This window comes from Sinocyclocheilus rhinocerous, unplaced genomic scaffold (assembly GCF_001515625.1).
Source record: "Sinocyclocheilus rhinocerous isolate Xijiao unplaced genomic scaffold, SAMN03320098_v1.1 scaffold1482, whole genome shotgun sequence".
NCBI classification, from domain to species: domain Eukaryota; kingdom Metazoa; phylum Chordata; class Actinopteri; order Cypriniformes; family Cyprinidae; genus Sinocyclocheilus; species Sinocyclocheilus rhinocerous.
In genome coordinates, this window is record NW_015624221.1 from 863,084 (window position 1) to 876,784 (window position 13,701).

Consider the following 13,701-nt stretch of genomic DNA (forward strand, 5'->3'; position numbering starts at 1 on the left):
AACAAGCGCTACTCTACACTGCTCAAAACTCACGTTTGAATCATCAGTGGCAAATTCTTTAAATATGGAAACATACTTACAGGTTGTGAGTCAGAACAGCCGGCATTGTAGGTTCAGGAAACAGTCCTCCTGTTAAATGCATTGCACACACACGAACATTTGGTATGAACTGTTCTGGAACAGTGTTGTAAATACAACTTAACCACTGATTTCTAGTCGTGTCTTGCAACTTTAGGGATCTTATCTATGCACGAACAGCTTGTAACATTCCAAAGAGAAAGGAAAACTTGAAATTGCATCATGATATGACCCCTTTAATATGAGGTCATGGAAATTGCATGCACAATAATTGAGGAAACATTGGAGGCAATTCTATAACTGACTTTTTTAAGACTGTGATATGGCAAAGATATAATGGCATTTTATATATAATATAATGGCTTTTAGTTGACTTTACCAAAACAAAAATTAATTTATATAAAATTATAATGCTATATGAGATTAAGAGAACTGATCCTTAAAGTGCAGATTAATGTGTTAAAATTACACAATTCTTTAACATGTAATTTCAGAATGGAATGAGTAATTTAGAAACCTATCTAGCTAAAATGATAAATGTGAGGTACAAATTGTACCGCGTTTATACCACTGAGATGACTGGAAATGCTAACGAATAGCTCTCACCAGGTATTGTGAAGTTAACCAGTTGCAAACCACTTCTATAGAATGGTGCTGTACTCATTAAACTATCCACTAGATGGTGCTGTACACTCATCAAGCTCAGTTCTTTCGACAGTAAATAATTTATCCCTAAAATGCTCCACATGCTTTGGGTATAAAGTTCAATAACAATTATATAACTAAACACAAAAAAATAACTGCTGAGGTCAATGCACTTTTAAGTAAAAATCTCTAGCATAAAAATATTTGATAAAAGTGCCCTGATGATAATATAATCGCTTAACAGATAAAGCAGGACTGTGATATCATCACAAATTTAGGAGTAATTTTGTAACCAGCCAATAACCATCTAGGCCTCGATTAATCGATTAAATAAAACCACAAAATAATCAAACAAAACAGAGTTTATAGGTGTAAAGATTCACATGCAATACAGGGAAGTGCAACCCACTACAAACAGACATTACAATACAGTTTCTTGTAAACAGATCGTTGAAGCATACGGTGTACACACTGCCAACATGCGATTTAAGGACAACAGTAGGATATATTGTCTCTGCACTCGTGGATATTTTGTATGATGGGTTTTGTATAGTAATTACTTCGAGTTTTGTGTTTGTCAAATGAGTATATCCTACTGCAAAAAGCCATGGTAAAGTCATTTGGCTGACGTGAAGTGCTTAGCCTTTACCCTATTTCCTGCTCTTAATGCTTGTCACTGCGGCATTTGGCATGTATAAAATTTGTGGTTAAACATTTTTCTCTTTTTATAGCTCCTGGGCGTATATTTACTACAGAGGTCCACTGAAACGGCTACTGGGAAGAAAAATAGGCTTTATAAAATGACACAATCAACCTTTGCGCTCCTGGTGTTTCTGAAGCCAAACACACACATACAGTAACTCTGTGTTGTCCAACTTGTCTGACAGCTGATGTTTTGATTTTTTTCACACTTTGTATGTCATTTGTACAAGACAGTAGAAAAAATTATTATTTATATTTAATGTCATATTATGTTGGTGTGACATTTAAGCCATTATTATAAACATCACAGATACAAACAACTTACAACTACTAAATATTAAGCTTTGATGAAGCAATGAATTATGCCTCAAATCATGTGGCTTGGTGAGGAGAGATGTGCTATTACTTTTTTTTAAATTGATCTAACTTACAATTTTTGCCTGGTAGATGATAAAAAGGGTGAAAAATCCCATGTACTTACATAAAGGGTGCAATATAGAGCCAGAATATAGAGACTTGACGATGGGCTTTTTTGCCAGTAAGATTATATATATATATATACACACATGTACAGGTGCATCTCAATAAATTAGAATGTCGTGGAAAAGTTCATTTATTTCAGTAATTCAACTCAAATTGTGAAACTACATCAGATAACCGATGTCTTCCATCCCTAACTGTGTTTCACTTCTGACCACTCAGGAAAACAGCCACAGAATGTCCAAGTGTCCATTTCCTGTCCTCATGCCTCACCCCATCTAAACCAGCACAATGCATCTTTAATTACGTAACACCGGCACTTCTTTTTATGTGCTTTTCCAAGGAGCGTGTGCACACGCCGATGTGTGTGTTTCTGCACTAAGTTGTGACGCTGCATATCTCAGGGATGAGGCCATCCGAGGCGACCCTTAGGAAAATGACACAGAGGTTGATAAATGTGTTTGCTGTGGCACCAGGCAAAGCAAGCCTGACTGACACACGCCTGCTTTTTCTCAGCAAACGTAATGCTGTTCTCATACATCGCTGCTGTTAGAGTACAGTAGAGACTGTGCAGAATAAATAAGTACAGTAAGTAAAGAACACTTGCATGTATCTACGACACAATGCATTCCAAATTGTACCCAAAATGAACATTTTGTCATCATATTAAATTTAAAGCAAAAACAATGGCGGATGTAGACACATCACGGCAGGTTTGACGTCACTGACAGCAATTGTCATTTTGCCTGTCACACAGAAAAAGTGAACAATCACCTAATTTTTCATATGTATGGCTTCGGAAGATGTGAAATATAGTGCATGGCTCATATGAACTACAATTATTATACTTAAATGCTGCCATTTTCAACTTGGAAATATTGTACCGTGCAAAAGATTGGGGTTAGTATGTTTTGTTTTTTAAAGAAATGAATGCTTCTATTCAGAAATGACATTAAATTGGTCAAAAGTAGTAGTAAAAACATTCTTAATATTACAAAAGAGTTTTCTATTCATCAAAAAAAGCCATTTCCACACAACTGATTTCAACATATAATAAAAATAAATGTTTCTTGAGCAGCAAATCAGCATATTAGAGTGATTTCTGAAGGACCATGTGACACTGAAGACTGGAATAATGATGCTGAAAATTCAGCTTTGCATCACAGGAATAAATTACATTTTTAAATATATTCAAATAGAAAACGGTTATTTTAAATTGTAATAATATTTCACAATATTATGGTTTTAGGTTTTTTGTTGTTGTTGTTGTTTTTATCAAATAAATGCACCCTTGCTGAGACTTCTTTCAAAAACTCCAAACTTTTAAACATTTACTGTAAATCAGCTTCTACTTTCGTTGTAAATAGAAAAGAACATCTCAGACATTGTTCCTAACATTTCATTTTGTGCTTCACAGAAGAAAGAAGAAATTATAGAGCTGGAATGACATGAGAATGAGTAAAATTCAATTTTTTGTGTGAACTAACCAATTAATCTAGTAGTAGTAGTAGTAGTTAATTTAATTAATGTGCAACACTCTCTTTTTAGTTTATACAAGTTATACAAACTACCTCCTAAATGTGATTAAACTTTGACCACTTTATGATAGAAATATACAATTAGATATCAGCATTGCATGTTTCCATGCCTCCCACATCTATCTCATAAATCGAGTGTAAACTCTGGCTTCCTGCGTTGAAATACCTCTCCTGTGACGCTTCATGGCCGAAGTCAGAATAAGGTCACTGTCGCTTTAAGAAGCATCCTGCTCGAGCTCTTTGACTTCTGTGAGCACCGCGATCTCCGGCGTCCACAAATGCTGCTGATGTGCAGAGAAAGAGGACAGGAACACAGAAAGAGTCCAGATCACTGATTCACACATGGCTGGAACATCTTATGAGAGGCTGTTGTATGAAGATTAACTTTATTTGTAAGGTGAGTGTTTGGTAGACATTTTTCTTTTAGTTTCACTGCCTCATTCAAGTCAGTGAAGCGTTTAAAGTGCACTAGGATACAAACGTCTGATTCCACTACTTAAAACGTTCATATTTTGCATCTTTTGTTAATTTAAAACAAATGATATTGTCAAAATAATCATTTAAGTAAAAAAATCTGAATGTCTTTGCTTTAATGACTACAGAACTGGAGATGACATGAACTAAACCTGATGCTCATGTTCTCCAGCATGATTTGAGATGATCCAAAGTGCTTCAGTGGAAGAACATTGACACTTTCTTCACATGATCAACTACTATTTTGCTTAGTTTTGCTTATTAGTGACCTAGAAAATCTGTAGTTTCTTGATTTCTGCTTCTTTTAGATCTTAAGCTTTATGTTTACGTCCATGTTTAAATGAAAATTGTGATGCCAGATGTTTAGACTCCACTGTATACTTTGAATCGGTTCAAAACTAATGCATAAAAGAGCGGTGAATCTCTTAACTGTCTCTGTAATTGTTTTATAGTAGTATGATTATCTGATTATATTGTTTGTACTGATTTTCAGTGAGTGAATCATTCATTATATTGAAGGGAAAAGTAAGACCAAATTCAACAAAGCATCACTGAATTTCAGTTTCACCTTGAATGAAGAGGAAAGTTGGCTTGTCTAGTGATGGACATTTGATAGCGGTCATGCCACCATTGTTTAATACAATGGAAACATGAACCTATATGAATATTTAAATATTAGCCGGATGCAATTGTGCAGCACTGGCTTATTAAGACTTGCGAGAAAGTTAAATATGCTCTCTGTGATACTTTGTGGTCAGGCAGTTTTGGTTGTGGTTTTTATCCACGTTCTCTATCTTTACTGCATCCAGCACAATAAGCTTTAATGTTTTTGAGTGTCAGTTGTGCATCACGATAAAGAAACGGCTGATATTTTGACCGGTAGAAAAGTCAATTGCTAACAGAATGATTATTTTGGATATTGAATTCAAAATGATCAGATGTTAAAGGAATGAAATGAAAATTCTGTCATTATTTAAAGACCCTCATGTTGTTACAAACCCATATGATCTATCAACAATTTCAGAGCCATGTTGGTGCACTTCTCAACATCATACAATACATTTTTTATAATAAAAAAATAATAATTCCAGCATTCTCAGAGTAAAAGGCTGTCACTGGGATGTTACCCTTTCAAAAGCTACTAATGTGTACCTTTGAGGAACTAATAGGCAGGCACCCTATAGACCAATTCAGAGTAGACGTCACAGTTGTGGTTGCAGAAAAACACTGGGAACAAGTGGAGATAAATGGGTCAAATCCATGGAATAAAAAAAATATATATTTTTGTGCCTTTTGATGTCAAGATCGGAATGCAAATAATTTTTATAGAATACTGTCGTCAAAGACGCCATTTGAAGCTAAACGCAGGCGTTTAAATGGACATACTATGGATGAAAACTGCTATGATTACTTACCTTTTAAAGCATAAATTCGATTTAAACAATAGGTCTACATAATATTCACATATGCTGTTCATAGGGGACGTATTGTATTAACCCTACAGTTACAGCATGAAATATTATTTAAACCTTACTATTATAAATATTATTTAAACCTTATTATTAACATTTTTACATAACATTTATTTATTTTATCTCTTTTTTTTCTCGCAAATGCAAGTTTATATCGCCTAATTCGGACTTTATAACTCGACTTAACTCAAAAATAGTGAGTTTGTCAAATCTGAGGGAAAAAAGCCAGAAGAGCCGAGGGGAAAAGAGAGAATGACAAGTTGTTTTTCCTTATTAGAATTGTGAGATATAATCTCGGAATTGCGAGAATAAAGTCAGAATTTTGAAATATAAAATCAAATTTACCTTTTTTTATTATTTTATTCCATGGCTCCATAGACTGCCGCTTGAAAACCGTCATTTTCTGCCTCCAGATAGGCTCCGCCCACAAAAAAACGTCATCCCTGTTTCGGATCTGGAAGACTATCCCACTCTCTAACGTCAATTTCGTTGAATAACAGTGCTTATCGCTGGGTGACAAGCTCTTGTAATATGCGGAGAACATTTTGAAAATGACATCTAATCAATATAATTTATAATATTTTTAAACCTAACTATTTTGTACCCTATCCGTGAAATTCTCTAGCCGTAAAGGCTATCTCTCCCGGGTTTTCTGCAACTATGATGCGCGCGCATCCTGAATGTTTACAAACCTATAATTGGTCTATAATGACTCAAATAATGTCAATGATTTAAATTTTCAGTCTGTTCCTTGCAAAAACTGTGTATGCTGTTGAGAAGTCTAGAAAAATAGCATGCAAGTCATAGAGACTATTTTATGAAGCATTAATATCATTTGATCAAGAAACTGAATATAAAAAATATTTTTTTAAATGACAAAAAAACATATATATATATATATATATATTTTTTTTTTTTTTTCAAATATACTGTATATCAAAAATTAAACACATTGGAAAATAGTTCTGAATGTTTATTTATTTGTTCCACAACAGTGTTGTTATTGATAACTAAAACTAAAATTTAAATACTAAAAACAAATTATGTTAATTTAAATGAATTAAACATTTGCAGAAGTTAAAAAAAATAATATTAAAAAAAAATTAAACTTATTTTATTTCAGTTAGTTGAAAAGGCAAAATATCATTTAGTTTATGTTGAAGGATTAAAATTAAAACTAAAATAAAACTGATACAGAAATAAAAAATGAAAAATAAATTACGCATTGTACTTTCTGTGTCAGTTTTCATTTGGCCTAGTTTTCCCCTCTGTGTTTAATCGGTGTTCTATAATTTAGTCATTATGATTTAGTCACTTGCTTTTGTATTTATACTCCCTGTTCTGTTCAGTGGTGCCGGTTATTGTTTGTATCTACGTTTTGTGCTACATTGATTCTAGCGATTCTCCTGTGTTCCTTGTAGATTTATTATTAAAAGACTGTTATTTCTTTGTCGTGCACTCATTTATAAGCACCCAGCGTGACAGACGTACAACAAAATGATAAAAACTTTATAATGAACATGAACAATGAAAAATAAAGACTAATTCAAAATATTAATAAACACTAAGATAGCAGTATAATGATACTAAAATAACACTTGGTTATGGTTTTGGAATGAAATGAGGTTGCGTAAATCATGAGAGTTTTCTTTTTTTTGTGTGTGTAACCTATTCCTTGAATTCATTTCAAGTGGGTCAGATGTTAACTCTCTCTCACTCGGTCTTATAAAAAAGGGAAGAAGAAAAAACGGTAGTGCTGTGAGATGAATGATTGTGTGCAAGCAACTGAACTGATATATTAAGCAAGACCTGTTTACTATATATTTCTTATGTTTTCAGGACTCATCCTCACAGTGGATGGAGAAGGTTTAGTCTGGTTTAGTCCAGCGGGGAACAGCTCTCCATCATGGATCCGCTCGACAAGCTGAGCAGAGAGAAGTTGATCTTCTATCTGACAGTGCCGCTGTCTTCAATCATCATCTTCTCCAACCTCTTCATCATAATAGGCATCGCCTGCAACCGTCAGCTGCATAACACCCCAAATTACTTCTTCTTGAGCCTGCTAGTAGCCGACTTGTGCACCGGCATCACCCTGCCCTTCATTCCCCGCATGACACTCGACCAGCAGCTGGATTTCAAGCACTGCTTGGTGATGTACATCTTCCCAAACTTTCTGTTCCTGTCGTTCCTCTTCAATCTGGTGATGGTGCATTACGAACGCTACCTGTGCATCGTCAGCCCGCTCCACCACAGCCAGTTCTGGGTTTACCGCTGCTTCCCACTGGCCTTGTTGACCGTTTGGCTCCCGCCATTGCTGTACGCATCACTTCCTGCCTTTGGGTGGAATAATTGGGTTGAACCCAATGCCTACAAGAGCTCCGTCTCAAACGAGACGTTCTTGAGATCAACCGCATCTCGCAACTCCTCCAAAGAGGATGAGGTTTGCTCCTACAAACAGGTCTTTCCCAAGGCCTTCATTTTTTTGGAAGTGTGCGGACTGGTGCTTCCGGCCATGCTGTCCATTGTAGCCATGATGGGACGGGTGTTGTGGATCACGCGCAAGCAGCTGCAGAACATCTGTAAGCTCCACCGTGCCGTGGACCGTCTTCAGCAGCAGCAGCCATCCGACCACGAGCAGCAGCTAAACCTGCGCTACGCCAAATGCGTGGCTGCCATGTCTCTCACGTTCCTGGTCTGCTGGGTGCCGTACATCATCTACCAGCTCATGTCTGTGACGGCTCTGCAGACCGGGGTGAGCTTGCCGAGCTCTTCTATGTACATCATCATGTCCTGTATGGGAATCGGAAGCATGGCTGTCATTCCGCTCATACTGGGACTGGCCAACAAGCAGTACACTGAGCCAATCAGCAGGCTGATGCTTAAACTGAGAAACCGCTGGAGAGGAGGACAAAATAACAGAGATATTGCACTTTGACAATTGGACAGTGAGTAGATAGGATGTTTCAATTGAATGTGTAAAAGTTCTGCTGTGCATTAAATGCTTTTAAAAAAATACACTACTGTTTAGAAGTTTGGGGTTGGTTAGATTTTTTAGTGTTTTCGAAAAAGAAAAGAAAAAAAGTCTCACCAAGGCTGTATTTATTTGTTCAAAAATGCATAAAGTATTGTGAAATATTATTAAAATTTCAAATAAGTGTTTTTTATTTGAATAAATTTTCAAATATAATTTATTTCAGCGATGCAAAGCTGAAATTTCAGCATCATTACTTCAGTGTCACACGATCCTTCAGAAATCATTCTAATATTTTGGTTTGCTGCTCAAGACACATTTCTTATTATTCTCGATGTTGAAAACAACTGTGCTGCTTAATATTTTTGTGGAAACTGTTTTTTTTTTTATGAATAGAATGTTCAAAAGAACAGCATTTAGTTGAAATCTTTTGTAACGTTATAAATGTCTTCACTGTCACTTTTGATCAATTTAATGCATCTTTACTGAATAAAAGTAATAATTTCTTTTTTTTTTAAATGACTGATCCCAAATTTTTGAACAGTAGTGCAAAAGAACAAAACACATAGTAATCACATCTGTCTTTTGTCAGAGAGTTTTGTGTTGTCACTAAAAATTGTACATATGTTCATCTTATATATATATTTATGCCTTGCGCATACTTACATGTTCAGTTTTCTGTGATGTATTTTACATTGTTGTTGCAAATTGTGCTGATTTGTCACCAAGATAAAGTCATCTAGTTGACTAAAGTTGACTGCAAAAATGACTTGTCAGTCTTGGATGCATCAGTAAAAATATGTTTAAAACTACAAACCAATTAGTAATGTTTTACATTGTATGTAGCAAAAATGTGTTTATGAATGCGTTTATGAGTTATATTATAGCTGTATATTTTCAAACATATTCTTCATTCTTCAACATTGGGTGATTTTTTTTTAATAACAAATAACATTTTATAAATAATCTAATATATATTATTTTAAATATTCATTTATTATATAAAATTAATTATATTTATATATTAACATTTTTATATTTCATTAAATGTGAAATTACATTTAATGAAAAATATAAATGTTATCTTTCGTAACTATAAAAATACATTACTAAAATGTATTGTTTTTTGTGGTTTGGGCGAAAAAAATATTATTCTTGAGCCGTCTATCTATCTATTTATCTATCTATCTATCATTACAAATTGAGGACATTCAGCAGGCTACAACATATTAGTTTACCAAACATTCATAATCTAAACATTTCTCACTGAGATAAAGCATTTACAATGAGGCATACTTTTGAAGTCATAAAGTAAATAAATGAACCATTATGGGAACTTTAAATTGTCCAACGGTTTAGCATGTGGTCATAGATGTGTTAAGATATTTTTGCAACTGAGATGAGAGTGTTTTGAAAGGTCCTTCTCATACACTCATTCCCAGAAACGGCACTTCCGCTGACAAACAGTGTATTCATCACGGTGGGAAATGGTTGAGTGATACACTGAGTCTGGAGAAAGTCTTTTGAATATCGTGTGTTTGCATACTGTCTGTGTGAGCCACAAGACAAAGAGCTAAAATCACAAAGTAACTGTAAACAAGAGATATAAAGACAAATTGAGCTGTCCTGGTGGTTTGTGTTGGATGCAGTGTTAGATGTGAAACATGTCAAGTCCCTTGAGAACATTTCAGTACGTTCACCACAAACATTGGCAGATGCACTCTAATGTTGATCATTCCTCACATGAGCATTTATATAAAATAGTATTTGATTAACCTCTTAGTCTGTAAGCCTGACTCTTTGTTCATCATAGTTTTGAAATAGAAGCTAAAGAAGGTCAATAGTGTAAAAAAAAAAAAACACAAACACACCCTCATCCGTCCAACCACCCACACACACACACACATACACAGAGAGAGAGACACACACACACACACTCACACACAGAGAGAGACACACCCTCACACACACACATACACACCCTCACACACACACATACACACACACACACACACACACAGAGAGAGAGACACACACACAATTCATTAAAAACCTTACAGCGCAAATATGAGAATGTGTGACCTTAAAACTATTCCTTTATGCCTGTTTTTCGAAATTTGAATTCACAAGTATTTTAATGCATTCATTTAAAATAAAAAATGGCAGTGCCAGTGCTTAACATTAAAGAATCTCTTACTTATAATTATTATATCGAATATTTATTATGTTATTTGTTTATTACATTATACGTTTTTTTTCTTATGAGTGAATTTCAAGAAAACATGTCCAGATCATTTCACCCTAAAATCAAAAAATTATTCAAGTTATATTTTGTTAAAAATACTGTATATATTGTAATTTTAATATTTAAATAAATATAAATAAAGGGCAGTGCAACAAATACAACTAAAAATGCTGTTGAGTAAACATTTTACTATGTAAATTATATATTTTCCCCTATTCCAGTAATGAGAATGAGAATTTTGTTTGTCTGTTTTTTATTATTATAGTAATAAAAATGAGATTGTCCTATGGCGATGACTAGAAAGTTTAGGGTTTCATGAGATTCCCCCGTAAATAAAAAGGTTTCCTTTCATCTGTTGGGAATTATATTGCATCATATATTACACTTGCATCATAAAATCCATCTGCACAGAAGAAGACTCACAAAAAGCAGGAGCATCATATCTAGTCAGGTTAACTCAGATCATTAATTGTGCTGTGTGACCATTCATTCCGAAAACCAGATCCAATAAGAGCCATTGTAAAGGTGCTTTCATCACTGACAGCAGAAGTGTGGCCGCAAATCAGAATCGCTTATCAGTGAAGGATGAGTGCATTTTTACTGAAAAGGTAACTAGATCCAAATCAGATACACTTGACCAAAAGCAATACTCATCTTTTTTTTCCCTGTTTGTTCTGCTCTCCATCATCTTTACTGCAAGCGGCAGCAACCTCATACTGGCTCGTCAGTTTCAGGATGTTGTCTGTCTCTGTGCTTCTCTGGGTTTCCATGCTCAGAACATTCCAGCTTGAGATTGAAGCTCAGCAGATCTTCACCTTAAAGAAAGAAACGGTTTACTCAAAAAGGAAAATGTTCATCATTTATTCACTCTTATTTCAATTCAAACCTGTAGGAGATCTTTTAAAGCAGGGGTATCAAACTCAATTCCTGGAGGTCCGGAGCCTTGCAGAGTTTTGTTCCAACAAACATACCATGTACAGGTGCATCTCAATAAATTAGAATGTCGTGGAAAAATTCATTTCAGTAATTCAACTCAAATTGTGAAACTTATAAGCCTGAAGGACTTGATTAGTTGGATGAGGTGTGTTTAATTAGGGTTGAATCTAAACTCTGCAGGACTCCGCCCCTCCAGGAACTGAGTTTGACACCCCTGGTTTAAAGTATATTCAAGCTGCTGTTTTGCAAAAATATGTTCCCATTATGAACACGTTCTCTGAATGTTCAAAACATCCCGTTTTTTAAATGTTTTAAACATGTTTTCTCTTGGTTATGAGAATGTTGAGAGAACATTCCATTTTGAATGGGAACATTACTTTTGAATGTTCTCTGGACATTCTGAGACAAGCAGTCACATTTTTAAAAAAAATGTTAGATGAACTTCTAACTAAAATGTTTCAGAAACATTCCATGAACAATGCAGAAATAACTTTTTTATGCTGACTTTGAACAAACATTCTATTAACGTTACAGGAAGAACATTTGGCAGAACCTTGCCAGAACGTTCTGACAACTTTCCCCGTCGGGCGCATTGAAAGTGCATGGAGATTTTTGCTCAGCTTGTCATTGTACTCAAGGAATCAACAGGTGGAAAGGTTGTCGGATGTGATCTATCTCCCTGAGAAACAGCACATCTCGACTGGCCTGTGCATCTGGGATCCTTTGAGTCAGAATGATTTATGCAAGACTAATATAGATTTATGCAGCCAAATGCCTGCAGATGTTAGATCCACACCTCTGAGATAAGTTGTCTCTCACTGAGCAAACCCAGACAGCGCTGTGCAGAAATCTGTATTCAAACAGACTCCTTCCCAAATTATAATCATGCATTTTCTTATAGATGGACACTATTTTGAGGAGAGCATGCATTAGTAGCCTATATCTCTGTGTACATAATGATAGATGGTTTTTATTGGTTATGCCATTTGATTCAAACTGAATCTTATGTGAGTTTAGGAGTGTAGTCTTGAATTTTCTGTTTACACATATTGATCATTTCTATGCTCTTATCAGAAGTCTATAACCTCTATTGTCATAATTCAGCTCAGCAGAGGATTCTGATGTTCATGGGTCCGTCTTTGTATCTTTCCAGGTTGTTTGTCAGTTCATAACAATCCAGTCTTTTTCAGTCTTGTGAGGCTAAAGCTCTACTACAATGTTTAGTCTCTGACAGACGATTTGCGACCTACGGTATTTATGGCTTGCAAACAATGGTTTATCACACATTCAGAAGTCATATTACATACCATTAAACTAAACATATTTAATTATACTAACATATTAAATTATCATGGGAAGCTACAGAACTGTGTCAGAGGTGCAAATGAATGTGAAACCGTGTGAGGTCGCATGTTAGCAGGGATCTCTGAGGTCAGATACCACAAAAGCATATTGCAACAAGATGTGTTTTTTCTGAATACAAAAAAATACATCTCTTTAGTCACATAAAGTTATATTGTTGCTAGAAAAACACATCAAGAAAGATGAGAATTCGGAAATCGGTATTCTGATTCATTTCCGCGAATCGGTTCTTGTTTTCGGTGAACCAGTTCAAATAAACGATTCAGTGGTTCTTTTACGTCACGGCGTAATTACGAAATCACGTGGTCCCTGATATCCCGATGTTGCATAATAAATAAAACGTCCCCTCAGTAAAATCTTCGATTCACTTCTAATGCTTTGTTGGAAAGAGACGGTTCTCCGTTCAATGTCTCGAGTTTTTGACTCGAGAACCGCTTTTAGCCTACTGAATCACTATGAATCATGAACGAATCGTTCAGGCCGCTTTTGCGAACCAGTTCAAACGATTCATTTAAAAAGATCCGACACCAAAGAGCGATTCCCGTGTAACTGCGTGTAAAATACCAATCTGAAGGCAGAGCAAATATATTTAAGTATTCCCGCTGGTTCCTTAAATTTATCAACAGGAATCCTGCATGCTGTTTGTTGTAATACAGCCCTTCGTGGTTCCTGCAGAACTTTTCTTGAGAGTAGCACAGATATCAAGCGGTCTCTGCTGCCCTCATGTGGCCATGCGTGAAAACGCCACACTTCCCATGATTATAATAATCACTTTTCAAAAACGAAAAACGAACTGGA

General features: G+C 35.3%; 1 protein-coding gene across 1 annotated transcript in view; it reads left to right on the forward strand.

The window, feature by feature from the left end:
• The window catches only part of gpbar1 (G protein-coupled bile acid receptor 1), an 11,457-nt gene extending 3,116 nt beyond the window's left edge, over nucleotides 1-8,341 (forward strand). The window contains exon 2 of the mRNA XM_016551892.1: nucleotides 7,272-8,341. Within this exon, the coding sequence (XP_016407378.1) occupies nucleotides 7,272-8,324 (1,053 nt within the window). The 3' untranslated portion in view covers nucleotides 8,325-8,341. The remainder of the gene's footprint in view (nucleotides 1-7,271) is intronic.
• The last annotated feature ends 5,360 nt before the right edge of the window (nucleotides 8,342-13,701 follow it).